This window comes from Moschus berezovskii, chromosome 23, assembly GCF_049115385.1.
Source record: "Moschus berezovskii isolate FMDL1 chromosome 23, NW_MosBer_1.0, whole genome shotgun sequence".
In the NCBI taxonomy this organism is placed as follows: Eukaryota; Metazoa; Chordata; class Mammalia; order Artiodactyla; family Moschidae; genus Moschus; species Moschus berezovskii.
In genome coordinates, this window is record NC_142482.1 from 61,498,751 (window position 1) to 61,526,553 (window position 27,803).

Consider the following 27,803-nt stretch of genomic DNA (forward strand, 5'->3'; position numbering starts at 1 on the left):
GCTGCTGCTAAGTCGCTTCAGTCGTGTCCTAGCACCCTATTTATAGGTGAGGAAACTGAGGCCGGGAAAGGTCAGGAAGCAGGCCCCAGGTGCACGGCCAGAGTGGAACTTATGCCTGCTTGAGTTCAGAGGCCTGTGTCTGGATTATACCATAGAACTAGTCCTTCAGCGATTTCTTTTTAATCAGATGCTTCTAACACCTTGACCCTATACAGATCTATTCTATTTACATGATTACTGTAATTAGAAAAGCTTTTTAAACTATTTAAAATGTCTTGTGAGAAATAACTCCTTTTCGTGTTGCTGAAGATCTAACTTCATCTTCTGGACCCACAGCAAAGATTATCATGATGCGACAAACGGGGACTCTGCTGAGCAGGGTCTGTGGTCTGGGAGTGGGTCTCACTCACCCTGGGTATCAACCTCAGGGTCTGGATTCCTTTCTCGGAGCCAAGAATGGGTCGCCTTCTTTCTCGTATTGTAGTCTGTGTCGCCCATTTCATTAATTCCTGCCCAAGACCGGTGTTTTTGTGGTGTTTGGGCTTAGTATCGAAACTCCTCAGACGTAAACTTGGTCCTCTTCGGTCCAGTGTTTAGACAGTGGGGGCTGAAGGAAAGGTTCCTGAGCCGGGTGTGCAGGACAGCAGTGCTTAGACTCTCGGGCCCGTGGGTTTTTCATCTTGAAAGTCAAAATAACACCGTCAGGAAAGCTCCTCTTTTCTCCCCAGCTTCCCCTCTCCTGCCAGTAGCCGGGGTGAAAAGGAAACGTGGACCCACGTGGTAAAGTCACCATGGAGAATCTCACACTGTTTCGTTTATACAAACATCATTTCAGTGGCTTCTATTTAAGGTACAAAATTTTACTTTAATTAGTCCATTAAAATATTGTCTGCTTTTTGCCTCTGACACTGACTAGTTAACCTGTTTGGAATTTAGAGAACAGTGCTCACAAGGGATGCATCTGGAAAGGAAACCACCCCGCCCTCTCCTGCAGTGGGGGACCATCTCCCCCTCCAGTTTTCCGCTATCCGACTGGATGAGAACTTTTTTACTTTGGTTATAACAGGCGCCTGTGTGGAGAAGACAGCGTAAAATTCGAAAGCTGATTTAGGTTATGTTCTCCAAAATTTTTTTTTTTTCCTTGCTCAAACAAAACTCCCAGAAACCGGAATGAATAGCATGAAGATTACGGGATAATATGAAAGAAAAAGATGATCTTTCTCAACTCTCTCTTCTCTCCTTTCAAAGCCCAGTTATGCCTCTTATTGGGTCGGGCCTCGGCCATGAATAGGTTATCCTGCGCAGTGGGCGGTTTGCTGTAGGTTCCTTTTTCCATCCATCCTGCTGTGAAAGGCAGGAAGTGATTTTTACGTAGATAGAGCACCCCCTGTATCAGGGAGAAAAGAAGTCCAAGTCACTGCAGGCAGCAGGCTTTCACCAGGGGAGGAGGTGGCCCCCCGCTGCAGGAGTGCCTGTGGGCTTAGTTCTGGCTGATGCAGATCAAGCAGTTGACCAGGTCTATCCGCGAGCACAGGTAGAGCGCAAAGGCCAGTTTCCCCACCGTGGCCCCCTTGCTGCCTTCCCGCATCAGCCACTTTTGGAGCATCTGGTAAACCTTTTCTTTCAGTCCATCTCGCTCATAGTCGTGGTCTATTTCATCGATCTGAGACTCGGAGATCCCCAGCTTACGGGCACAGTTCTTCCAGTGTCTCCCCAGATTCTCCCTGACCGGGTCCAGGTGTTTATCAGTCAGACTAGTGGTATCATCTGCCGAACAGAAAAGAGAAGGCATTGAGCTATGGCCATATGAACACTCTGGCTTCAAACACCTGTATAAAGTACAGAGTAGCAGGAGTCAGTGAAGAGCGTTCACTTCTCCCTGGGTGATCCTCGCCTGTGTACCCGCCCGCGCGAGGACCTGCTTCATCCTGGGAGCCGCCCCCTGAGCCACAGCCCCGCACTCGGAGAGCCCCCTTGGCTGCCAGGCTGTTCCGGGCCGGCTGAACCACAGCCCGTTTACACTGCACCTTCGTGATGTCAAGAGGGAAAACACCGTTTCTGTTCCTTTTGGGCCTTTTCTGCTTATATCTGGGCGGAGTTAAGGTCACTCAACGCAGGATACCTTCGCCCAGCAGTGCGCACTCCTCTTCCTTGGCCCAGGAAGCTGAGCCACCGCGTGGAGACTGTCTGAACGCACCGTCTTTTCACGGGGGCGGCATGTCCGGGCTCCTGCCGCCCCCGCCCCCTCAGTCCTTTCTCCCTATCGGTTCCTTCCTCTCAGGCCTTCGTGAAAATAATAAAATGAAGCAAATGGAGTATAAAACCACCACCCCACCGCACACGAGCCATGGTGCGTGATGCTCAGTGAGCGGAGGAATCAGACACCGCACCACCCGGCAGAACACCCATTCCTTCCTCGGCTCCCACAGTGCAGCTCCGACCATCACCACCAGATGGCAGCCTCCCAGCCAGAGTCCGTCGGTGCTTCACCAGGGGAGGGACCCTGTCACCCCCAAAGTTAGGGACCTCTGCTCTAGCGCATTGAAGACTTGCTTTGCGAGGGTTAGCCGGGGGTTGGCCCGCTGCTTGTGTTTGTAAACACAGTTTGATTAGGGCGTGGCCACACCCATTCGCGCTCATTCTGCCCGAGGCTGCTTGTGTGCAGGGTGTCAACTGTGCTGTGTGCTCTGCTCAGTCGCGTCTCTTTGCAGCCCCAGGACTGCAGCCCACCGGGATCCTCTGTTCATGGGGATTCTCCAGGGAAGAAGACGAGTGGGTTGCCATGCCCTTCTCCAGGGGACCTTCCCAACCCAGGGATCCAGCCCAGGTCGCTCACACTGCAGGCAGATTCTTAACCATCTGAGCCCCCGGGAAGCCCAGATGGAAGCGGTGTCCACTGAGGAGCTACAACAGAGATGGCAGGGCCAGCGACGCCGAAAACATTTACTCTCTGGCCCTTGATTAAAAAAAGAATGCCAATCCTGGGGTTAATCAGAAAGCTGGGTTCTTAAATCACAGTTTTTCTCAGGTTGTGTTTTGGGATTACTGTTATGAGGCTGTATAGTGGAACCCCATAAGAGAAAGCCCTCTAATTTGTATTATGCAAGTGAAGCTGAGGACATAGTCTTCTGTCTTTTACGGAATCCCTTTTGATGAGGACCTGATGAGTTCCTGGGTCTGGGTGGTCATATTGATGATGATGATGTGTTTACCACTTTTATAGATCTTACTATGTGCCAGTGTATAAGCGCTTTATTTGTATTGACTCATTTCACTTTCACAGCAAACCCATGAATTAGATATTCTAACTATGTCCTTGGTACACATAAATAAGTTACAAAGCATTTCTATGGAAGTTACATGAGGAGCAATAGGGCATCTTCAGGGAGAATAATCAGAGAAATAATTAGGTGAGAAAGTTCATGGTTGCTGTAGGATGAGTCCTTCAAGGGCATCTTACCAAAGATAGCTTGGTACTTAGAAGCCGGCTCTTCTTTCAGGTTCATGTATGCGCTGTCCAGTACCGATGAACTCATTCCACCAATCTCCATGTAATTACTGTCACCAATCTGAATGCCAGAACTGTTGTGTATGGTATATTTTGCAGACTCATCTAATTAGAAAGAAACAGAGATAAGTAGTATATCTAGACTGCAAGGAAGATAAAAAAGCACAGCCTGGTAAAGGGGCAGGACTCTACTCCAAATGCTTAAGTTAAATTATTTATCCTACGCCACCACTTGAAATTTTCTTCTTTAAAAGCTGGCTGAATCATCTCACATCCATTAGTTGGAAACTATCAAAAATACAGAAAACAACCAGTGTCAGCGAGGATGTGGAGAAACGAACCTCTGTACACTGCTAGTGGGAATATAAAAAGATGCAGCCACTGTGGTAACCAGTGGTGGCTCCTCAAAAAGTTAAAAAATTCTACTTGCATATGCCCCAAAGAACTGAAAGCAGGGTCTTAATCCGATATCTATACACACATGTTTGTGGCATTATTCTTAACAGCCAAAAAGTGGAAGCTACCCAAGTGTCCGTCAACAGATGAATAGATAAACAAACTGTGGTCCATTCTGGATGGACCACATAATAATAATGCATTACAGTTTAGCCTTAAAATAAGGGAATTCTGGCACATGATGTAGCAGGGATGAGCCTCGAGGACACTGTCTCCAGTGAAGGAAGCCAGTCACAAAAGGACAAAGGCCATACAACTCTACTCCTATGAGGGCCCCAGAGTCATCAAATTCCTAGAGACAGATAGCAGAAGGTTGACTGCCTGGGGCTGGGAAGGAGCGAGAAAGGGGAGTTAGTGTCTGACGGGGACAGGTTCAATCTGGGAAGAAGGAAGAGCTCTGGAGGGGATGGTTGCCCGACAATGTGGTTTTCATCACAAATGGCAGTCTCTGGCCTAGACAAGATAAAGGATGAACGCGTCTGAGACTTACTTCTTACCTTCAGAAAACAGCAAGCAAGTGAGAGAATACAGGCAGTTACCTCCCCTTACATCAGAGCCTGGATGCAGTGGCCTACTGAGATTCGGATGAGAGTGGAGGATGCCTCCTGGAGGCCAGGCGCTGTCACCCCGCACGTGTGGGTAGTTGCCTGAAGCCCACCTGAACAGACAGCCTAGGCTGAGGGGTCTGATGAGACTATTCCAGGGTGGCGAGGTGCGTTTGGTGGCCGAAGACTCCAAACGGCTTGACCTTTGTTACCTTCTAGTTTATGACAGAGCTAGTGGCTGGCTTTGTTTTCAGGAAAATTTAAAAGAACAGAGTGTCTCCAAAGCCCATTTACCTCTTGATGGCAAGGAGGTGAATGGAATGGTGGGTGTGTTCCCCAGGAGGTTGGTCTCAGGCACCGGAGTTTTATATAGGCTTGACATGTGGCCTGGGTTTGGTCCGTACCAAACTCGTGGACTTGTGGTCCCCAGGTCCAGCGGTCTCACTCCAAGCCCAAGTGGACGAAATGATCCATCTCTCCAGTATGGTGACTGGGGTTGGCTGCTTAGCCCCGCTGGCTGCTGGGCTGCACTGGTGTGACTCATCACACCGGGATAAGCAAGGCCTTTTATCCCCGGGCTCTGAGCATTCTCATAAGGTCTCTGCTGTGCAAAAGGGTCGTGGGAGACCCTGCGCCTCCTCTCCTCCTCACTGCTGTAAGCTGCGTTTGGTCTGGGCTGCTCTTTTGTACGCCTGTCCATGCGGCTGCCGTAAAGGTGGTAGTTGGCCTCCTCCTGGAGTTTACTGTGCAGCAGGAAGTCGTTCTCCTCTGGCTGGTGGTCTGGGGCAGGAGCAAACCAGGACTCCTCCACGGGACCCATCCCGAAGCCCTGTGAGCTGTGCAGTGAACTGGGCTGTTCTGTGGCTGGAAAGAAATGACCGGAATTGGAAAGAGCATCACGAAACACTAAGAAGTAAAACAGACCCCAAGCACCACTGGGAATCTGTACCTCGGATAACAGACTGAAAACTCTGAGAACAAATAAAAAGCATTTACTAGTTGGTCTTCCTCCTGCGAGTTGCATAGGGAGTGAGTGGTTGTCCCTGCTGGTGGTGAAAGAGCACAAGAAAAGTTATAACCAAGCAGCAAAAAAGTGGGTGTTGTAGGAATGACTGAGGAAGAAAGGGACTTGTGCTGGAGCAGAGGTGTCTCCTTGGGATGATGAGGGCTGGAAAATGAGAATGGCAGCAGCTCTGGGCTAAGCATTTCCGTGGGTTCTTTTATTCTGTAAAAGCCCTGCAAGACTAGGAGTGGGCTTCCCGCGTGGTGCTGGTGGTAAGGAGCCCACCTGCCAGTGCAGGAGATGCAAGAGACATGGGTTCGATCCCTGGGCCAGGAAGATCCCTGGAGGAGGCTATGGCAACCCACTCCAGGAAGATCCCTGGAGGAGGCTGTGGCAACTCCAGGAAGATCCCTGGAGGAGGCTGTGGCAACCCACTCCAGGAAGATCCCTGGAGGAGGAAATGGCAACTCCAGGAAGATCCCTGGAGGAGGCTATGGCAACCCACTCCAGGAAGATCCCTGGAGGAGGCTGTGGCAACTCCAGGAAGATCCCTGGAGGAGGCTATGGCAACCCACTCCAGGAAGATCCCTGGAGGAGGAAATGGCAACTCCAGGAAGATCCCTGGAGGAGGCTATGGCAACCCACTCCAGGAAGATCCCTGGAGGAGGCTGTGGCAACCCACTCCAGGAAGATCCCCTGGAGGAGGAAATGGCAACCCACTCCAGGAAGATCCCTGGAGGAGGAAATGGCAACTCCAGGAAGATCCCTGGAGGAGGCTGTGGCAACCCACTCCAGGAAGATCCCTGGAGGAGGCTGTGGCAACCCACTCCAGGAAGATCCCTGGAGGAGGCTGTGGCAACCCACTCCAGGATCCTTGCTTGCAGCATCCCATGGACAGAGGAGCCTGGTGGGCTACAGTCCACAGGGTTGCAAAGAGTCAGACACGGCTGAAGTGGCTGAGCGTAGAAGACTGGGAGCAGTTATTACCACGGCGATGGATGAGGCTCACAAGAAACTGAGTAATTTGCCCCAGAACAGACAACTGATGAGTGGCTTTAACTCCTGAGGCTCTGCTCTCCCTTTTGTTATAATGAGAAAAGTACCCCTGCTCGACTCCGAGGCCAGCCTCTCTGCACGTCCTCTGGATATGCTCGTCCCTGACCTTCTCGAGGACTTTGCTCCTACCTGTGTTCCTTTCTTTTTCACGAACTGTCACTTCCTCCCTATCAGATACATTAGGCCTCTTGTGTTCAGGATACTTTATGATTCTGGTGAACCTGTTGTTACCTAGTATTTCAAATATATGTATCTTGAAAGTGCAAGTTGTCCAGTCATGTCTGACTCTTTGCAACCCCATAGGCGATACAGTCCATGGAATTCTCCAGGCCAGAATACTGCAGTGGGTAGCCTTTCCCTTCTCCAGGGGATCTTCCCAACCCAGGGATTGAACCCAAGTCTCCTGCATTGCAGGCGGATTCTTTACCAACTGAGCTATGAGGGAAGCCCATATGTATCTTATGTACATAAGATATATATCTTAACTCCAAATATACTATAAATTCCTTTAAGACAGGCGTTAAATTTTATAGCTTCTGTTTATCATACAATTGTAAATAACATTTCACGCAGTTGTATGAGTGAACGAGCAAACAAGTAAATAAATAGATTTTCAATCACAATATAAGTTACCTGAATTTGACCTGCTTGGAGCTATTGCCACACAGTCAATTTGGAGAGACTTCATTCTCTTTACAATTTCATTTTGGCCTGGAAACTCTTTCTAAAATTAAGAACATAACAACATACTTTAGGTAAACAGCAGAAAATAGTTCCAAAAAATTGTTACAAGAATGAATTTTTCAGAAGGTAGAAATTTCACATAGTTCTTACAAGCAGTAAATATTAAAAATAAACTTTTTTCCCTAAATAGCCACAACAACCTTAAAAAAGATTCCTAATTTCAGACCTCACTACATGGCTACAGTAATCAACACAGTGTGGTACTGGACTAAGGAGAGACACACGGACCAGTGAACAGAATGGAGCCAAAACAAACCCTTGCATAGAAAGCCAACCGATTTTTAAATTTATTTATTTATTATTTATCACGACTGAGCAACTGGCGCTCACATGCACAGTCACGCTCTGTGGTTTTGTGATTTATATGTTCACTTAGAATAAGTCTCAACGATCTTTCCATTTCACTTGTTAGTTTCCACCACTCCGAAATGATTATATAGTTACTAACCATAACTTAGTACATCTAAAGAAACACCTGGGTGATTTCCAAATTTTAAGTCTCACAAAGGTGGAAACATCTGAAGCTAAATCTCTGAGCACACACATGGACAGATTACTGTGCAGAGCTGCAGCAAAAGTTCATGCTTCAAAGTCTGATACATGCTTCACATTCCAATAAACTTCACCAGCCTACACCTTCATTAATACTGCATGAGAGTGTCTGTTACTTTGCATTTTCACCAACACTTGACATATCAATCTTTCAAAATTGTTGTCGACCTAATGGATGAAAAATTATAATGAATTCACTTTGCTTTTCTGTTAGTGAAACACGTATCTTTTCCAATCTTTATCGTCCATTGGTGGATTCAGCTTGTTTATATTTTATTCAGAATTTTCAAAACCATATTGTTAAGTGAAATCATTGTGTAGTTTTCCTTTCTTGTATCTGCCTTTCAGGTTTGGGAGTCAAGGTTATGCTCATCTCATAAAATGAGCTTAGGAGAGTTCCCTCTTCTGTTATCTGGACAAGTTGTATAACATCGGGTAACTTCTTCACTGAATATTTGATAGAAATTGCTGATGAACTTGTGTGGTTGTGGAATTTTCTTGTGAGACTGCCTAACTCTCTTTTAATAGTTACAGGAATATTCAGGTTTTCTGTCTTTAGTTGAGCCAGTTTCTCTGAATTATACAGCTGATCCTTGAGCAACACAGGAGTAGGGGCACTCACCTCTCTCACAGTCGGAAACCCAAATAGCTGGCCCTGCATATTCGTGGTTCCCTGTCACAAATTCAACCAAGTGACGATCAAGTAGTACGTATTTACTGAGAAAAATCTGAGTATAAGGGGGCCTATGCATATCAAATTTGTGCTGGTCAAAGGCCAACAGGCTTCAGGCTGTTCTCTTTCTGGTGGAACGACGCTTCTGTCATCGTGAACTGTCCCTGCGTGCTGTGCTCGCGCTGCTCTGCTTCGGCGACCGTCTTCCTTGATGTCCTTGTGACTGCTTCCTTGGTTTGCACTGGGTACCTCTGTTACAGTGTAGCTGTCCCTCAAAAGTCTGGCAATTCTTGACTGTCTGATTGTGTGTGTGTGTCTGTATGTATTTTAAAACCTGTCTCCTGCCTGTTTTATTTACCGCAGTCTCTCCTTCATGATTAGAGCAATATGTTAAGACTTAGGACAACAGCCTATTTCCCGAGAATGTGAGTGGTGAAGGTCTCTGCTCCTCTTGGCTGATTAGCTGGCTACGGTCTCTGACAAACCTCTGTGATCCCGGGCAGGGTCTGCTCCCATCTGCTGCTCAGCACAGAGGAGTTGGAGGGAAGAGACAACTTCTAAAGCAAACACAAGCATGGCTCCCAGGTGACAACGCCAGCCAATGTGCCAGGTGACATCTGTTCTTCTATACGTTGACCCAAGACTTCCTCCTCCAGTACTTCTTGAGTATTAAGTTTGGGTTGGCCTTTTAAAAGTTTTTTCCTGTTATACATCTCAAGAGATAATTCTGTTGGCTTTTTAATCTTTCAAGAATTCTTCAAAATGACTGATCCACCTATGGTTAATTTCCATCCTATTCCAGTAATGCTGTGCTTATCTTTTTCTATATTGCTAGATGTATTTTCCTCTCACTTCATTTGCTTTGACAGAGGAATGGGTCCAGTAGTGCTAACTTAATGATATCTGCATAAACTGCTAATATTGCTTTTTGTGTGGTCACCAAGCTGTGCCATGTGTTGTTCTTAGTCGCTCAGTCGTGTCTGACTCTGGAACCTCATGGACTGGAGCCCACCAGGCGCCCCTGTCCATGGGATTCTCAGGTAAGAGTACTGAAGTGGGTTGCCGTGCCCTCCTCCAGGGGATCTTCCCAGTTCCCCAGCTGCTTACCTCAGATCTCAGTAATAAGGTGTAATGCTTTGGTTTTCATGACTGATACTGTGTATACTTTAATATCTTACCATTTTGAGCGCCTGCTCTGTCACCTACCTTTAAACTCTTCACATCCTCTTCTACATATTCTTCCAACTGATTTGAATAAAAAGGCCTAAATTTTTCTTCAATGCCTATACGTAAAAAAAAAAAAAACAACACTTTAAAATTTCTTAAGTATTTTCTAAAAATTAAAATATTAACAGTCTATTATCTTTGAATTACGTGCCTTAATCTGTGGGCAAAGCAACAGAATAAAACTTTAAATCACTTTCATAAATAGACAGACAAGACTAATTTCTATGCAGACAGAACAAAGGCTGGGATACCACTGGAAAGAAACCAAGGGCTCCTGCCTAACAGAATGCAGTTTTAGGTAGTTGCTCTGCTGCAGCACAAGGCCCTGCCTGAGAGGGCTAATATCCAGATAAAAAAGGAAGGGTGGGCTCCTTGTTTCTGTCCCTCTGGCATCAGAGGTGATACAGGATGGAACATGCAAGGTAGGGATCTGGTATAAAGATTCAGAGAAACAAGGTGATGGAGGAGACACAGCCGTTCAACAAATGTCTAGGAACAAGGCAGAAAAGAAAAAACAAAATTCAACCTAAATCTCACACCTCATACAAAAATTAACTTGACATGGATCATGGTATTTTCCCAATAAAACAATAAACTAAATAAATGGCAAGAAAGACAACCAAATATTTAGTTGTGTGCTATCATTCTTTTGCTGGCAATAATGAATTTTCCTTGACAATCATTAAAAAAAAGAACTTAACACAAACTTAAAATGTAAAACTCTAAGATTTTCAGAAAAAAAAGGGAAGAAAGTATTTTGGATCTAATCCTGACAGTGTCCTCAGACTTGACACCAAAATTATCATCCACAACAGGAGAGATTAATGAATAAGACTTCATCAAAATAAAAACTTTCAGTCTATGAAAGATCCTGAGAATGGAAACAGAAAAAACAAGCTCCCGACTGGGAGAAGCTAACTGAAAAGTACATATCCAAGAAAGGAACACTGTACGGAATCTGCAGAGAACACGCTGTGTTCAACCCTGAAACGACAGAATCCAGTTAGAAAGTGGGCAAAAGACAGCGCGCGGCGTTGCGGCAGGCGAGAGACACGGATGGCACACTGCACGGCGAGGAGATGTTCACCATCACCAGCCAGCAGAGGATGGCACACTGCACCGTCAGCCACCAAAGAACCGAGGCTAAAGTCACACTGAGCCATCCCTGCACCCCAAGCAGAGCGGCGAAAGTAAACAGTAGCAATGCCACCAAGTGCTGGTAAGGATGCAGAGGAACTGGACCTCTTGGGCACAGCTGGTGAGAACAGAAAATGGCACAGCCACTCTGGCAAACACTTCGGCAGGGTTTTGTTTTTTTTGGCCACGCTGCACAGCTTTTGGGATCTTACTTAGTTCCCCAGCCAGGGGTTGAACCTGGGTCTCTGGCAGTGACGGCAGAGTCCTAACCACTGGACAGCCAGGGAATACCCAGATTGGCAGTTTCTTTAAAAGAAAACAAACAAACTAAACATGAAACTACCTATGACTTACTTATTTAACTCCTGGGTACTTACTCTAGAGAAATATTTACATTCACACAAAAACCTGTAACGTGAGTATCCACAGCAGCTTTACTCCTGTGAATAGCAGCAGGAGGGACCCTTGTGGAGACGGCGGTGTGTTGAATCTGACTGTGTCAGGGTCAGTATTCCAGCTGTGATCTGTACTGAGTCTGGCCAGATGTGATCCTTGAAGGAAGCTAGGTAAAGGGTACACGGGATGTCTGCATTATTTCTTACAACTGCATATAGATCTACAATTATTTCAGAAGCAGAATTTTAGTTTAAAAAGGTGAAAAAGGGATGAGAAGAAACCAAGCCGGGACAAGATTCAGGCGGACTGAGTGAGTAAGAAAGCAGGCAAGTGAATCAATCACCCCAAACCCTCTGGTGGGAGTGGCTGGTGCGGTTTCAGTTCTGTTTCCTCAGAGCAGAAATACGAGTGCAGAACCCACTGCAGGCCCTAAGTTCCTTCCTGCTCTTTATTTCTTCCTGACCCAATTTTCTCTTTTCCTCTGCCTCCAGGACCTTAGCAAGGTCCTAGGTGACACGGGGGATGAGAAGAGGTACACGGATGCGACAAACTCCAGTCCCTTTCCTTCTCCTCTTGCTCTCAGCCCGATGCAGATGGCAAATATCGCTTCCAGAGATGCCAGCTACACAGGGAGGAACCGAGATCAAAGAATCTAAGAAGTCAGAGGGCCGGGAAGCACCCCAGCACGCGGCAGCAGGTGACTGGACAGACAGGGGGCAGTCCTCACACCGTGGAACACCGCTCAGCAGGAAACAGGGAGGAGATCCTGATGGGCTACGACCTGGAGGAGCCCTGAAGACACTGCTCAGTGAACCCGGCCAGTCACAACAGGACAACACTGTAGGATTCCGCCTACATGGGGGACCCCGCGTAGCCAAGTTCACAGAGACAGACAGGAGGGTGGCGGCTGCCAGGGGCTGGGATGGGGGTGGGGAGTCGGTGTTGAATGGGTACGGTTTCAGGTGGGGAAGGTGAAAACACTGTGAATGTGCTAAATGCCGCTGAACTGTGGTGCTGGAGAAGACTCTTGAGAGTCCCTTGGACTGCAAGGAGATCAAACCAGTCTATCCTAAAGGAAATCAGTCCTGAATATTCATTGGAAGGACTGATGCTGAAGCTGAAGTTCCAATACTTTGGCCACCTGATGGGAAGAGCCGACTCACTGGAAAGACCCTGATGCTGGGAAAGATTGAAGGCACTAAGAGAAGGGACAACAGACGATGAGATGGTTGGATGGCATCACCGACTCGATGGACATGAGTTTGAGCAAACTCCGAGAGAGGGTGATGGACAGGGAAGCCTGGCGTGCTGCAGGCCATGGGGTTGCAAAGAGGCGGACACAACTGAACTGAACACCTAAAAATGATTACAGTGGTAAATTATGTGTCACGTATATTTTAATACAATTTAAAAAATTTAACTATGGGGGAAAATACCACCAAGAAACAAAAGGACCTTGTATGCCTTCATGCTTGGGAGAGGGATGGCAACTTTTCTTCGAACAAAGCCTTTGGAATCTAGAAAATCAGTTTGAAATCAGGAGTGGAACTCAGTTTCCTAAAAACTCCAAGTATTGCCCATCAGCCTCTCACTAGAAAGACGGCCACGTGGGAGGGAGGCGGTGCCGGCACGGAGGGGACTCACCTGCGAACGTCGGCCGGTTGTCCGGGTTGACCTCCCAGCACTGCCTCATGATGTCGATGACCTCCCCCGGGCAGAACTCAATGATGTCCTCCACGTCTGGCCTGTTCCCAGACTTGATGCACAGTATCAGCTGCTGCTCACAGATGGCGTCTACAGAGCAAACGGGAAGGAGAGCTGAGATGTTCAGGTCCCACTCCTCTCGGGCAGGGAGGTGACAGAACGTGGACCAAGCCACTGATCTCTTACAGTTGCACCAGGGAGGGGCAGAATGCCCTGGGAGAATGAGCGGACCTGTTCCTCTGCAGAGATGATCAAACAGAGGAAAGACAGATTCATGGCAAAGCTGTCTCCTGACAGACGACTGAATATGTAAATAAAGCCAGTGCCACACTCCAGATTTTAATACAGAGACAAATAGCAGACAGCGCTTGCGTTGAAGGAGCTCAGCTGAATAAGAGTGATTTAAAATTCAGAGTGACACTGGCTGTTCAAGAAGCACAAAGGGTTCTGGTGACAGGACCACTACTGGAAGGTCAGAGAAGGTTTGGTTGAGTCCAAAAGAATAAACAGGAGTTATGCAGGCAAAGAACTGGGAAGGAGGATTCAGAGAGGAAGGTTCCAGGCCAATAAAGCAGGATCTGAATAGATTGGGAGTTGCAGAAATCAAGATGTGTCTGGAAATTATGACCAGCTCAGCGTAACTGGGCATGTTGGCTGAGGCGAGGGAGGAAAGGAACAGCTTAACCAAATCAGAGAGGGCCCTGTGCTCCATACTGAGGGGTTTGAATTTGATCCTGAATGTCAAGGCTGTCTTGGAAGGATTTTAAACTGATGATGGAGAGGCCTGATCGGCCTGTTTGACAGCAGTGTGAGTGGTGGTGGCACAAGGAGCCTGCCACAGAGAGTGTGAACTGGACAGGGTCCTCTGGAGACAGACGTGGATGCATCTTGAATGTGATATACCTGGAGGTCACATTTTTCTGTTTGTTTCCGGCCATACTGTGCCACTTGCAGGATCTTAGTTCCCTGACTAGGGACTGAATCCCAGCCCTCGGCAATGGTGGTCCACTGGACTGCCAGAGATTCTCACATTCACAGGTTTCGATGTCTGACTGGATGTGGGAGACGAGGGCAAGGCTGAGCCTGGCGACTAAGGTTCTTGGTTGGGCAGCTCGATTGGTGGACAGTGACACCATTTTCTGGATGTAAGAGCAGAGCTGAGTGAGCCACTCGGGCAGCATGGAGAACATGGATTTGTTTTGGGGGATACTGCTTTGGGGGTCCTCTGGCACATGGACTGGATCTAACAGGAGGATGTCCAGGCCACCACTGGAGGTTTGAGCAGCATCAGCAAAGAGGGGATTGAACCCTGGGAGCTGACAATCACTCAGGAAGAGCGGGCAGAAGGGCCGTTAGTTCAGGTTCTGAACACACGGACCTGAAGGAGGCAATGGCAGCCCACTCCAGTACTCTTGCCTGGAAAACCCCATGGACGGAGGAGCCTGGTGGGCTACAGTCCATGGGGTTGCAAAGACTTGGACACGACCAAGCAATTTCACCTTAACACACTGAAGAACAGCGACTTATGTACCTGTTCTCTGGCACAAACCCTGTCTTTCTCATCTTTAGAGACTCAGTTCTGAGTAAAGAGCCCACAGTAAGTACTGAAAAGAAACATTCCTGAACGAAGGAGTGAGTAGACGGATGAAAGTATGGAGTGTAGGCCCTAAAAGTCCTCATAAGGAGAACCAAGCAAGCCTTCCTGTCCGGGAGGAAGCCTGGATTGTTGAGCACCCTGCAAGCTGAGATGAACTATCCAAGCTGCGATCTGTCCTATGGCCCCCTGATTCCTCAATCGAGATAACCTACCCATTCCACAAACACTTGCCGAGCACCCACTACCTTCCATGTGTAGATACCGGGGGAAGAGCAGTGAATGGACGAGATGCGGTCCCGGCCTCCGTGGAGCTCACAGTGCGGTGGGTGAGACAGACATTGAACCAACAGAGATAAACCTCCACGACCTCACTGCGCGCTGTTACCCCACCGAACAATTCCCAGCCGCCTCCTCTGTCGACGCCTTACTCTCGTACGGCTCCTTGTTGGCGAAGATCGCCCAGAGCACGATGGCGAAGCTGAAGACGTCGGACTTCTCGGAGGGCCTGGAGTTGACGTCATTCAGGTGCTCGGGAGCCATGTAGTGCAGTGTGCCGCCGCTCTTCCCGGGGTTGCCGTCCAACTTCCGCTGCTCGTTATGCTCCTCCTTCGTCAGCTTGCTCCAGGTCTTGAAGGAAGCGACGCCGAGGTCAGCTATCTGCAGGAGAGCAAACCAACGGGGTGCTTCTGTGACTTGGCAGCAAGCAAATCAGATCTGTCTTTAAATTGGGGGCTTATGCAGTAGATGAAGGGACTCTAACATTTGCAGAAACGGCTGCACCGGACAGGTTTAAAACAGCTACCTCCAAACAAACTAGTAGAAAACATATGTCCTCAGCCATCTGGAAAATCTCCCATAAGAAAAGTCTGTGTGAAATTCTGGTGTCTAGATTCTTACGCAATATCTGGGGGTGGGGGTGGCGGTTGATGGGGAGAAAAGCAGAAGATATTCCTGAGAACAACAGCCAGACATGTTTATTCTAACCCCTCATCCTCCTCATTTATTCTGCATGTTCTCCATTGTTTCTGAGGCTGGGGAAAACAGGCACTTTCTTTTCAGCAGGTTTGTATAGCACGTGGTACTGCACCTTCCGTTTTCCCAAAAGGTGTCCAGAAGCCCATGGCTGTGAATATCCAAGGATCCCAAAGACACACTGAGGATAAGGACTGTAGCGCTACTGGTGCTGAGTTGGGAGCCTGAACCTGAGAGAAGATGGGGTGGGCAGGAGGGGACAGGCAGACAAAAAGGCAAAGAGAAAAATGCCAAGGTCAGACACAGAACAGAGAGGGAGGCGGCAGGGCAGAACGACAGAACTCTACAGTTAAGACACCAGAGGCGGCAGTTTCACTTTTGCTTCAGGGAATCCAAGCATTTGGGGTTGATTTCTGGCATGTGATTCATGCCAGGATTCATTAAAATCCTCAAATTCTAACCCAGATCATAAGAGGTAAGTTATTAACATAAAGAACCTTCTTTTAAAGACACAGGAAAAAAAAAAAAAAACCCTGTCCAGGGCTGGAACAGAGTGCTAGAAGTAGAATCTCCTGGTAAAGGGACGCCTGGGTAAGCAGTTCCTGTGTCCTCCCCCCAATTCCACTTCCCCTTTCAGACCCTTGAGCTCGGCTAGGATTCCTGCTGCCAAAGCCGACTTGACCTGACGGTCCACCTAGAGGAGAAAAGAAAACCCTCCCTCTTTTTGCTTTGACTACAGTGGACAGAGTTTTCAAAAGGAAACGGATTTTTAAAAAGGAGACGTAAGTAAAGGAATAAATAAAGATAACCACCTCCATCAAGTCTCTCTCTCTTCATTCCTCGGCAGCGCTTTCTAGCACCACCATCACCGGGGAGGAGCTGGGCTAGCTCCGCTCCTGGCACACGTCATGTCCGGAAGAAGGACTTGCACTGAGAGTCAGAATCACGCCGGCCCCCAGAAGCCCTGACTGTGGGTCGCTTACCTTGATGTGGAAGTCGCCATCAACGAGGATGTTTTCTGGCTTGAGATCCTTGTGTATCACCCCTTCCCCATGCAGGTAGCGCATCCCTTCGATGGTCTCCAAGATGATCCTCCCTTTCACGGACAGGGGGATGCAGATCTGAAATGAGCGACAGTCAGTCTGGGAGACGGAAAGGGGCTCAGAGCGGCCAAAGCACCAGCTTCCTTCAAGAGCAGTGGATCCGGACCTGAGGACAGAGGCAGCAGCTTCCCTTCCGTCAGGCCCCCCTGCAGGGCGAGAGCCCCTCCTCTGTTCCCACAGCTCGCTGCGGGCATGTCTGTCAACACAACACCACAGCAGGCATTCACATCCCGGCCTGCGCCCCGTTATGTGTCACACTTGCTACTGCTTCCTGAGCTAACAGCACAGGCCTTGCTCTTAACAGGTACATACACTTGTTTTTTGACTGACACACAGGGCAGGCAGGGATCTTAGTTCACTGCTGGGGATCAAACCTGTGCCCCCGGAAGTGGAAGCAGGGCGTCTCAGCTACTGGAAAACCGGGAAAGTCCAGGTACCTACACTGTTTTAAAATGCGTGAAAGCTATTTGGCTTTAACAGGATGAATGTTGCTGTTGGAAACCTTCCTCATCCAGTGTTGCTGTTATGGAGGAAATCCAAACCACCAGCCATTCACACAGGACCCCGAGGGGCAGGGGCTGGCGGGCGAGGGGTACCTGGGCCTTGAGCACGCGCATGAGGTCGCCCTGCTCCATGTACTCCATCACCAGCGAGTAGCTGCCCTCCTCCATGATGATGCCCAGCAGCTTGACCACGCGCCGGTGCCGCAGCCGATGCATCATCCTGCCCTCCTCCAGCAGGGCCTCGTTGTACCTGGGGGCGGGGGCGGGGACGTCCACGACCGCCCTGCAGGCCCCCGACGTGAGGCCTCCGGGCTGACCCTCGCACCCAGGTCTGTCTCGCGAAGGCTGTGCCGCCGACCCCCGCCCTGGCGCGCCGCGCGGCCGGCCCCGCCCCGCCCCGCCTCACTCAGGTCTGTCTCGCAAAGGCTGTGCTGCCCGACCCCCGTCCTGACTCACTCCGTGCGCTTGGGGCCCGTGTACACCTTCTTCAGAATCACGAGTCCGTGGGACCTGTGCAAACAGAGGCACACCTTCCCGAAGCCCCCACTGTCCAGGTCTGCCTGCTCCAGGAAGTCCGCAGAGCTCATCTTAATGTCGTCCAAGGACATGGCCGCTTTCCTTCTGAAGGGTCGGAATGCCCCCAAAACACACACGCCTGTGAAGAGAGGACACGTCAGTACAGACAAGTCGTCACTCAGTGTATCTAAGGCTCGGTCGCGCACTTGGCGTGCCTTTATTTTTTGAAGACAGATTTATAGTCTCTAAGATGAATGTTTTTCCTATCTCCAGGAATCACAGAAGACCACAGTCTTTCTTCCTTAGACCTTCATTTCTGCAAACATGGAAGACTAGGAAAATCTAAAAACTCCTCTTATAAAAGGCCCGTACATATCAGGTAATGTAATGCAAACATCCAGTCAAACGCGCAGGTAGGCTCAGCAGAAAGGCAAAGGGCTCTAGAGACTGAAGGCAAGCAGGCCGTGAGCAGGGCCATGTGATGGCTGCTGTGGACTGAGTGTGTGCGTCTCCCCAGATTTGTATGCTCAAGCCCAAATTCCAGCATGATGGCATTAAGAGGACGTGGGGCCAGGCAGTGGTTAGGCTATAAAGGCGGCCTCATGAGTGAGATCAGGGTACCTTATAACAGACACGAGAGAGCTTGTTTCCTGTCTCTGCCTCTCCACCCAGTGAGAGTACAAGAGGACAGCCAGCATCTGCAAACCAGGAAACAGGCCGGCACTAGACACTGGACTCCCAGCCTCCAGAACAGTGAGGAATCACTGTCTGCTGTTTCAGCCACCCCATCTATGGTAATTTGTTACAGCAGCCGAACTGACCAAGACAGTGGCCCGGTGGGGCACCGCCAACCTCAACATCCAAAGGTCAGGGTTTAAAACTCAGTCAGAGGCAGGAGCTGAGGTCACAACGTGCAAGAGGGCTGGAACAAAGACTCTCCCCCAACACTGCACTTCTCAGTGTGACCCCCATCCCACAGTGAAAGGGTGGACAACAGAAAAAGCAACTCGCCAGCAAAAGAACTTGTTTGTCTTAGACTGGGATTGGGGAATGAAAAAAAATTCTGTCAGTTCATAACCTTGGGCCTGTCTTCTAGTAGATTTGGGCTTTGAATTTATACTCCTCTTCTCTCTCATGGTCAGTTCAGTTCAGTCGCTCAGTCGTGTCTGACTCTTTGCGACCCCATGAATCACAGCACGCCAGGCCTCCCTGTCCATCACCAACTCCTGGAGTTCACTCAAACACGCGTCCATCGAGTCAGTGATGCCATCCAGCCATCTCATTCTCTGTTGTCCCCTTCTCCTCCTGCCTCCAATCCCTCCCAGCATCAGAGTCTTTTCCAGTGAGTCAACTCGTCACATGGTCAAGATCCCCCAAATTAAGAACTTTTATATAGAAAATGGTCACAGGCTGATGACATCTCTGGGTTATAAGGTTAAAGAAAACAAAACACCTCCAAGCTAGACAAGAGTCCCACAAGGAGTTGGTGGTGGACAGGGAGGCCTGGCGTGCTGTGGTTCACAGGGTCGCAAAGAGTCGGACACGACTGAGCGACTGAACTGAACTGAACATGAGCTCCCTTTACAAAATTATAAAACAACAAAAAAAGCAAACGAAAAAAGTTCACAATGAGTCAAGTCCCACAGATATTACAAAAAGCTGTATTAGACACCAAAGAAGTTCAGGTAATTAAACTACTGAATAGCTTTAGAAATAAACAAGCTTAAAAGTAATTATGAACAACAACAAAATTAGATTTGAAGGCTAGAAAAAGAACAGTGCATGATCTAAAAAGGACAGGAAGATGTGGAAAGGGTGAGGAGCTGGCCATGAAGTGTACAATATATGTACAAACACAACGATTTGCTTCATCCTCCTCCCCTTCTTCGATTCATTTATTTTCCCCAGACTGAGACGAAGACTAAAAATCCTTGGGGTCCAACATGTAACAGCAGTGGACACCCACCAGAGTGTCCAGAATGAAAAAGGTCACCACCATGTGCCAGTGGACAGGAATTTCACACATCTGTGGTGGAAATACAAAATGGTACAATCACTTGGAGAAAAGCTCTGGCAGTTTCTTATAAAACATGTACTTACACGATGACCAAGCAAGCCATCGTAAGTTGGGGACCATCTGTGTTCTTGGCTCCTTTGTAAGTTAATTGATCATATATGTGTGGGTTTATTTCTGGGCTCTATTCTATTCCCTTGATCTACATGTCTTTACACTGGCACCATACCATTTGGATTACTATAGCTTTGTAAGACAGTTTGAAACTGGGAAGTGTGATATCTCCAGCTTTGTTCTTTCTCAAGATTGCTCTGATGACTTGGGGTCTTTGTGGTTCCATACAAATTTTAGGATTATCTGTTCAATTTCTGTGAAAAATGTCATTGGAATTTTTATAGGAAGTGCACTCAATCTGTAGCATGGAGTGTGTAACAATATTAATTCTCCCAATCCATGAGAACGGACTATTTTTATTTATTTGTATCTTCAGTTTCTTTCCTTAATATATGATAGTTTTCTGTTACATGTCTTTTACCTCTCTGGTTAAATTTATTCTGAGGTATTTTATTCTTTTTGATGCAATTATAAGTGGAATTGTTTTCTTAATTTCTCTGATAGCACATTAGTATATAGAAATGCAAAAACTTTTGTATACTTATTTCCCTGGTGGCTTATATGGTAAAAAACCTGTCTGCAATGTGGGAAACCCAGGTTCAATCCCTGGGTTGGAAAGATCGCCTGGAGAAGGGAATGGCTACCCACTCCAGTATTCGGGGCCTGGAGAATCCCATGGACAGAGGATCCTGGCGGGCTACAGCCCATGGGGTTGCAAAGAGATAGATAAGACTAAGCGACTAACATTTACTTATTTAGTGATTTTGTATCCTACAACATTGCTGAAATTGTTCATTAGTTCTAACAGTATTTTGATGGAGTGTTTTAAGAGTTTTCTACGTATCTCACAAGAGCTGCAAACAGTGACAGCTTTATTTCTTCCTTTCCCATTCACATGTCTTTTCTTGCCTAATGGATCTGGCTAGAACTTCTAATACCATGTTGAATAAAAGTGGAAAGAGTGGGCACCTTGTCTTGTTCCTGATTTGTTGTTTTGTTTGGCAGCACCACACATGTGGTTTGTGGGATCTTAGTTCCTGGACCAGGGATTCTACTCAGGCCCTCAACAGTGGGAGCACAGATTACTAACCACTGGGCCATCAAGGAATTCCCCTTTTATTCCTGATCTTAAGAAGCTTTCAGTTTTTCATTGTTAGTATGATGTTAGCTGAGGGTGTAAAACCTAACTTTGCACTTTCAAATTTTTAATAAAATGTTGAGATGGGAAGCTTTTAAGTGGCTGAAGGGGTTTCTGAAAATGCCTAAGCTGAGCAGTCCTGTCAGTGGCCTGCTGTAGTCTGGCTCAGGGAACCAACCTTCTACATCCTGCACAAAGTCTTCGGTGGGCCCTGCCACTCCAACAAAGCTCACATTTCAGCATGGCAGATGACACTATGAGCCATTTTCCTGTAACATGAGACATTTCCAAGTAAGAGGAAGTGCCCTCTGGAAAGAAGCACATCTTTGGGGCAGAGACTCGGGGTGTGGGGAGGCTGCCCAGTAAAGGGCATGACCATGGTGGGGGCAGGGGAGGCAGGGCCCGAAGGTGAGCTACTAGAAGCTGTCACGACGGTGAGGAGCTCACAGGCTTTTCTCCTGTATGAACTCTGGCTCTAATTTATCAGTCCTTGGGTAACTTACATAAGCCCCAATTCCCTCACTTGCAAAAGGAAATAATAATGACTGCCCCACAGGGGAAGAAGGACACGAGGAGACGTGAACACACTGGCTGCCTGCTTTGCGGTTCTGGCTCTGACCGGCCCACCCGTCGACCCCTACTCGTCCGCTCACACTGTTTCCCAGGCTGTGAGAATGGGGGGCACAGCTGGGATCCACTCTTCTCAGCAGCTCTCTATGGACCAGTCCTTGTGAAGCGGAGTGGGGGTGTCCACTCTCCCCTACAAGCTTCTGAGGGCACATTCTTCTCCTGGCTAAAAGGTGCTCCTCTTCAGGTCTCAGAGATGTCATTTCCTCAGGGGAGCCATCCTGTATCTTCCCATTAGACATTTTCACAGCACCCAGAACTTTGAAACAGTTAGACAGCTGTAATCTGGGAGTTATTTCAAGTAAGCTCACAGAAGGCAGGAAAACGTCTTATGTACCATCTACAGTGCCCAGCACATAACCTGGCATAAGGCAGCTGGTCATTAAATGCATAATTTTTTTTTAAAAAAAGAGAATTATTTAACCATCCAAAAATAAAGTTAAGTGAATTATGGCACATTCATAAAATGTAGTATTATATAGTCAATACATTAACAGGCAGATGGCTAGGTACACATATAGCTATATGTTCAGGAAAAAGAGACACAGTGAAAGACACCTAAATGTTAGTGAGGGCATCTGGACGGTCAGGTGACTTTTATTTCTTCTTTACACATTTATTACATTTTGCAATTTTTATATGGTTTTTCCGGTGGTCATGTACGGATGTGAGAGTTGGACTGTGAAGAAAGCTGATCGCTGAAGAATTGATGCTTTTGAATTGTGGTGCTGGAGAAGACTCTTGAGAGTCCCTTGGACTGCAAGGAGATCCAACCAGTCCATTCTAAGGGAGATCAATCCTGGGTGTTCATTGGAAGGACTGATGCTAAAGCTGAAACTGCAATACTTTGGCCACCTCATGCGACAATTTGACTCACTGGAAAAGACTCTGATGCTGGGAAAGGTTGGGGGCGGGAGAAGGGGACGACAGAGAATGAGATGGCTGGATGGCATCCCCGACTCTATGGACATGAGTTTGAGTGAACTCCAGGAGATGGTGATGGACAGGGAGGCCTGGCGTGCTGTGATTCATGGGGTGGTGGAGAGTCGGACACGACTGAGCGACTGAACTGAACTGAATCTTTATAATTTCTTTTTTAAAAGGGAGTTAAGTTCCTCACTCAGTAATTCTTTATCCTAAGGAATCAAATCAGAGACACTGATACAGATTAGGTACGAGGATATTCCCAGTAACATCAGAGAGAACAGCAAAAGCACATAATACAACTGACATATACATAACACGGGAGAGTACATTATGGCTCATTCACATTATGAAAATCATCTAGCAGTTTTCAAAATGATGTTATATGTGAATGTTTAGTGGGCTTCCCCAGTAGCTCAGCTGGTAAAGAATCTGCCTGCAATGCAGGAGACCCTTGTTCGATTTCTGGGTCAGGAAGTTCCTCTGGAGAAGGGATAGGCTACCTACTCCAGTATTCTTAGGCTTTCCTGGTGACTTAGCTGGTAAAAAATCTGCCTGTGATGTGGGAGACCTAGGTTCAATCCCTGGGTCAGGAAGATCCCCTGGAGGAGGGCATGGCAACCCACTCTAGTTCTCTTGCTTGGAGAACCCCATGGACAAAGGAGCCTGGTGGGCTACAGTCCATGGGGGTCGCAAAGAGTCAGACATAACTGGGCGACTAAGCACAGCATGAATGTTTAGTAACATGAAGAAAGGCTCCCAGACAGTACAGAAACAGAAAGGAGTTATAACCATGCCCTGAACTACGATCATAGGGTATTAAGATTCAGCTAGAGGAGGACTTCTACCTGCTTTCTACCCTTCGGCCAGGTCTCCTCTCTTCAGAGCTGCCGTGACCAACTAGGACCTGCCTTGCCTCCTGCAGGAGCGACGCACCTCCAGGGAGAGGGGCCTCCAGCGCTCTGTGAGTCTGGCTCCTAACTCCGGCTGGCTCTCCTTGTCAGTGGTTTGCTGGTTTAGCCTGGTCTTACTTCACCTTCTGTACCTTTTGCATGGTTTCCGATGACTTCTTTTGTTTTTATTGCTCCTCTCCTCCCCAGCCACTCCCCCGTGAATGATTCAACTCTATAAGCACTGATTATCTTAGGAGGGACTGGTGAGTGGCTTAGATACCCAAGAGTCACAGAAACTCTGAAAACTGGCAGATAGAAAGTCACACTGTAAAGTCATGTTACAGAGTAATTAATGAACCCACACTAACCTGTCATACCATCTTATGATCAGGTACTTTCAACAGAGAATAGAACGGTCTATTTTAATGGATTTTCAAAATGTTTTTGGCGTAAGTGTACTTAATTCAGGGATTTAAGGAAGCGAATCTCCACTGAAATTAATTGAAAATTCCAAGAAACTTCACAAATTATCTGTAAGTCTATATATAAAAATATTCATATCTACATCCAATTTTGTCAACCATACTTCAGTAAAACTGGGGGTAAATACAAATTACTAACAATATATAACATCAAAAAGCCAGGCAAAATTAATCTACAATATTAACAGTCAGGGTAGCAGCTACTACGAGGTGGAAGCAGGAGGCAGGGAAGGAGAGGAAGTGCGGGGAGTGATGGCAATCCTTGTTCCTACTTAATGTTCACTTTAGGACACTTAAGAGAGTCAAACAGTTATGATGTGTGTTCTTTTCTGTGTACCGCAATAAATAATTGTTTTAAAAGTTTAAAAAATTTCATATTTACCTTTCAGTGGTTGAGGGCGATTTTTTTCAGTTTTTCAGTGAGGACCATACATGATGAGTCTGACAGAAAATGCTGGCTACCCAACTATCATGCCCCCCTTTTCCTCTCCAGATGGAACTCTGCTTTTACTCAGGCATCCAATGGGAATTTCTTCAGGTTCTTTAACTGCTTGATGCTTTGCCTCAGATAAACAAGAGCTCTGAGCAAGAGAGAAGACTGCAAGAGTTCAACCCAGTGTTATCTTGCACATGATGATCCTCTGAAGTACCAACTTATTAACACATTGGCTCCAAGTTACAAAATAAGCAACTAAAATTTGGAGTTCAGTGATTCACCTAGAGTGACAGATCCCAGAATTGGGCCTTAATGTCTTCACTCAAATTTCCACTGTCAGTTCACGAACACATGCTCCTTCTCCAGAGAGCAAACAGTAATTTGTCTCTGTTAAAATCAGATGCGAAGGCCTAATATTACAGTTCTGCTCACCTATACTAAATAAGTGCTACAGTCAGAAAGTGTATAAGTGCTATACTAAATATGATACAGTCAGAAACACAGGGAAAGTACAGACCAAATTTTAAAAACATATGAAAACGTGGTTCAAAAATCGATATTCTACAGGTTAACCCCTGGAGGAGGAAATGGCAACCCACTCCAGTATTCTTGCCTGGAGAATCCCATGGACGGAGGAGCCTGGTGGGCTACAGCCCATGGGGTCGCAAAGAGTCGGACACGACTGAGCGACTTCTCACAAGTTAACACGATCATTATTGCCGAAGTGTAACATCCAACCAAAGCATGGGAAGCTGTGTTTTTTCAAATTCCCAGATCATACTGGTGGTGTTACCACAGTTATCGGTTAATAAGCATCCAATAGAAATTTTCGATTCTGCAAACTGTTATTCGAGGATTTTTCTTTATTCTCATGAATATTCACAATCCTGAAAGTGCAATATATCTGTGGTGCTCAATACAGCTCAGTGAGAGCAATATGCAAATTACAGTTAATCGTTATAGTTGTTTCATCAGTAATAATAATTACAATGATGAGATACCTCAAATGTTTGAAACAAGCTTCCTCTTTACCTTTTGTGTTTAGAAGGGTGCAGTTTCTCACATTTATAATTGACTACAATTTCTTCCCCACTCTTGCACCTACGTACCTGATGGTTACAAAATGCAGATCAAGTAAGAAGTCACGCCTGCCTTGATTTCTTCATGTGTGAATGGAGGGAGAAGTGATAGCGGTTTTACTGCAAAGTCGGTTGAGTGTAACGGGCCTCGGGCTTTGTCCAGGACACACAAGAGCTCCAAGCAAGGAAGAGCCGAAGGAACAGCGAGAGACAAAGAGATAAACAGCCAACCCCGCCCCTGTGGGAGGCTGTCCAGTGTGAGCGAAGAAGGGTGGTGCTGACCCTCTTCAAAACTCTCAAGAGGCTACGAGGGCGTGTGAGCGCTCAGTCACTTCGTAAAAGCACGCGCCACCGGGTGACGACGCCCTCCCCGCCGTGCCTGCTGACCCTTCTTTCCCAGCTCTCGTCAAAGACGGCGCGGGAAGGCGTCTGACGGCGTCGCGAGCAGCGGCGGCCCCGGCGGCCCCGTCAGAGGCGCTGCCTCAGGGCGGGCGCTGACGCCGGGCCCCAGGGCGCCCGCGTGACCCGGGGAGGCGAGAGCTCGTAACGACATCCCAGGGGAGGCCCGCCACCGCCCCCGACGCCACAGCGCAGACCACGTGACGGGCCGGCTCCACGTCACGCAGCTATCGCGCCGGAGCCAAAAATCCGCCGGGTCCCGCCAGACCCAAACTCCGGCGAGAGAGTCGGCACCGCCGACAGTGGGCAGTTGGGCGCCCGACTTCCGGGAACTCGCGGGCCACGCCCACCGCCATACCAGCCCACCGCCGGACTTCCGGGAACTCGCGGGCCACGCCCACCACCCTACGGCCCACTGCCCGACCTCCAGGAACGCCGAGGGCCACGCCCACCGCCGGAACTCCGGGAGCCGCGTCGCCCGCCCCCCACCGACCGGAAGCAGAAGCCCCGCCCCCTGCCGGAAGCCAGCCCGAGAGACTGGGCCGGGCCCGGCGGTCCCGCGCTGACGCACCGAGAGATCCACTTTCGCTTTCGCGGGAGACTTCCTGAGGCCCCGGGCCGGGTGAGGAGGGAGGCGGCGGGGCGGCCTGGAGTTGCTCCGACGCCCGGCAGCCTGGCCGGCGCAGGCCGGGGTGCCACTTCGGGCCCGATAAGGGGTCTCCGGGGCGGAGCCGCGGCTGGGAGGTGGGCGGGGGCCGCCCCGCCCTGCCCTCACCGCGCCCGGCTCCGCGGGCCAGCCGTCCGTCGCGTGCTGTCCAGCGGTCGGCGCGCTCGGGCTCCTAGCGGGGTGAGCCCACCGGGGCCCCGCGCTCTGGGTTCGGCGCTCCGTCCGGTGTCCGCGCCGCCCGCGCTTCGACTGAGGGAGCCCGGCCAGCGGAGGGCGTGGACTGCTCGCTCCGCCTCCGCTCCTACCCCGGAGGAGGGTGGGGAGAGCGCCCGCCCCGCGGCCGGCGAGGCCTCCGGGCCGGTTCTGAAACCCCGGGGGCGCTCAGACTGAGGATCGCGCTCTCAGAGCGGTTTGGGAGGCCGAAAGGACAGAGGAAATGCGCCGAGTCACAGAAACCTGCCGGGCGCAGCAGGCAGGGCCGGAGGCGATGGGCTGCTTCCCCGGAGGATTCTGAGCTCTGCAGGTCAGCAGCTCCCAGGCATTTATCTCCTTCACCTGCAAAGTGGGGATAATCTCTTCTGTGGGGCTTCGGAGGAAGCAGCATCATACGAGGATGGTTGGGAAGTCTGAAGCAAAATGGGAAATGGTTGCTGTAGTATAATACATACGATAAAAAGATATCTGGAGATAATGAGATCCCACAAACTAAGAAAATATTTGCAGAAAGCATAGCTGATAAAATATCGTTATCCAAAATATACTAAAAATGCAAGAAAAGGAAAAATGCAATTGAGAATGGGCAAAAGAGCTCAACAGACACCTCACCATACAATGACAAGTAAGTATATGAAAAGATGCTCAGTATTATAGGATATTTAGGAAACTGTAACTTTGAAAAACCAGTGAGATGCCACCACATATTGTTTGCCTAAAATAAATTGACTGCCAACTATTTCTCTAGCATAAACCAGTTTATTATGAAAATAATTGCAATTTGAGGTCTGCCACCCTGGGAATTTGCATGCAAGTTCCCAACAAAAATGGAAAGGACACCTTTATGGGGGAAAAGGAAGTTGGAGGGATGTAGTTTTAAAAGTTCATTGCTTTTCATTGGCTGAATCGTTGCCGGGGGTTGGGTGGGGGGAGATCTCTGCTAGAAAAGATTCTCCAGCCTTTCTGATCTCCTGACTCTTTGAGATTTGTATTTTGTGTGTTTGTTTTTTACATTTCCCCCTTTTGATCAGAATCTCTCAGAAAGCAGTGCTGATCCAAGTGTTGAGATTTTTGTTTGTGTGTCAGTGACTTTGTATCTCAATGCCAGGGAGGATCTTTCCTTTG

The 27,803-nt window shown here is 48.3% G+C and overlaps 1 protein-coding gene across 8 annotated transcripts; it reads right to left on the reverse strand.

Annotated features, from left to right (window-relative positions):
* Window positions 1-839: 839 nt before the first annotated feature.
* On the reverse strand, window positions 840-26,502 carry RIPK1 (receptor interacting serine/threonine kinase 1). 8 transcript variants are annotated; one of them, XM_055406995.2, is made up of 12 exons: window positions 25,430-26,102; window positions 24,267-24,465; window positions 17,633-17,831; window positions 17,270-17,426; window positions 16,554-16,691; window positions 15,027-15,255; window positions 12,942-13,091; window positions 9,744-9,820; window positions 7,202-7,292; window positions 4,804-5,373; window positions 3,461-3,613; window positions 840-1,767 (listed from the first exon to the last, which is right to left on the reverse strand). In XM_055406995.2, exons 3-12 carry the CDS (start codon window positions 17,782-17,784, stop codon window positions 1,481-1,483), a joined length of 2,004 nt encoding a protein of 667 aa, XP_055262970.1. In that variant the 5' UTR covers window positions 17,785-17,831; window positions 24,267-24,465; window positions 25,430-26,102; the 3' UTR covers window positions 840-1,480. The 8 variants fall into 8 exon arrangements, with proteins under 8 accessions (XP_055262970.1, XP_055262968.1, XP_055262962.1 ...); XM_055406993.2 differs by having other exon boundaries at window positions 24,267-24,482; XM_055406987.2 differs by lacking the exons at window positions 24,267-24,465; window positions 25,430-26,102 and adding exons at window positions 19,659-19,718; window positions 21,137-21,202.
* Window positions 26,503-27,803: the final 1,301 nt, after the last annotated feature.

Excerpts from the sequence above, each read along its gene's own strand:
- RIPK1 (XM_055406986.2), bottom strand. The coding sequence starts at position 17,784 with ATGTCCTTGGACGACATTAAGATGAGCTCTGCGGACTTCCTGGAGCAG. Across the intron at positions 15,256-16,553 it reads ATGGCGACTTCCACATCAAG|ATAGCTGACCTCGGCGTCGC; the intron begins GTAAGCGACCCA and ends GCTCTCCTGCAG. Across the intron at positions 7,293-9,743 it reads AGGATGTGAAGAGTTTAAAG|AAAGAGTTTCCAGGCCAAAA; the intron begins GTAGGTGACAGA and ends TCTTAATTTTAG.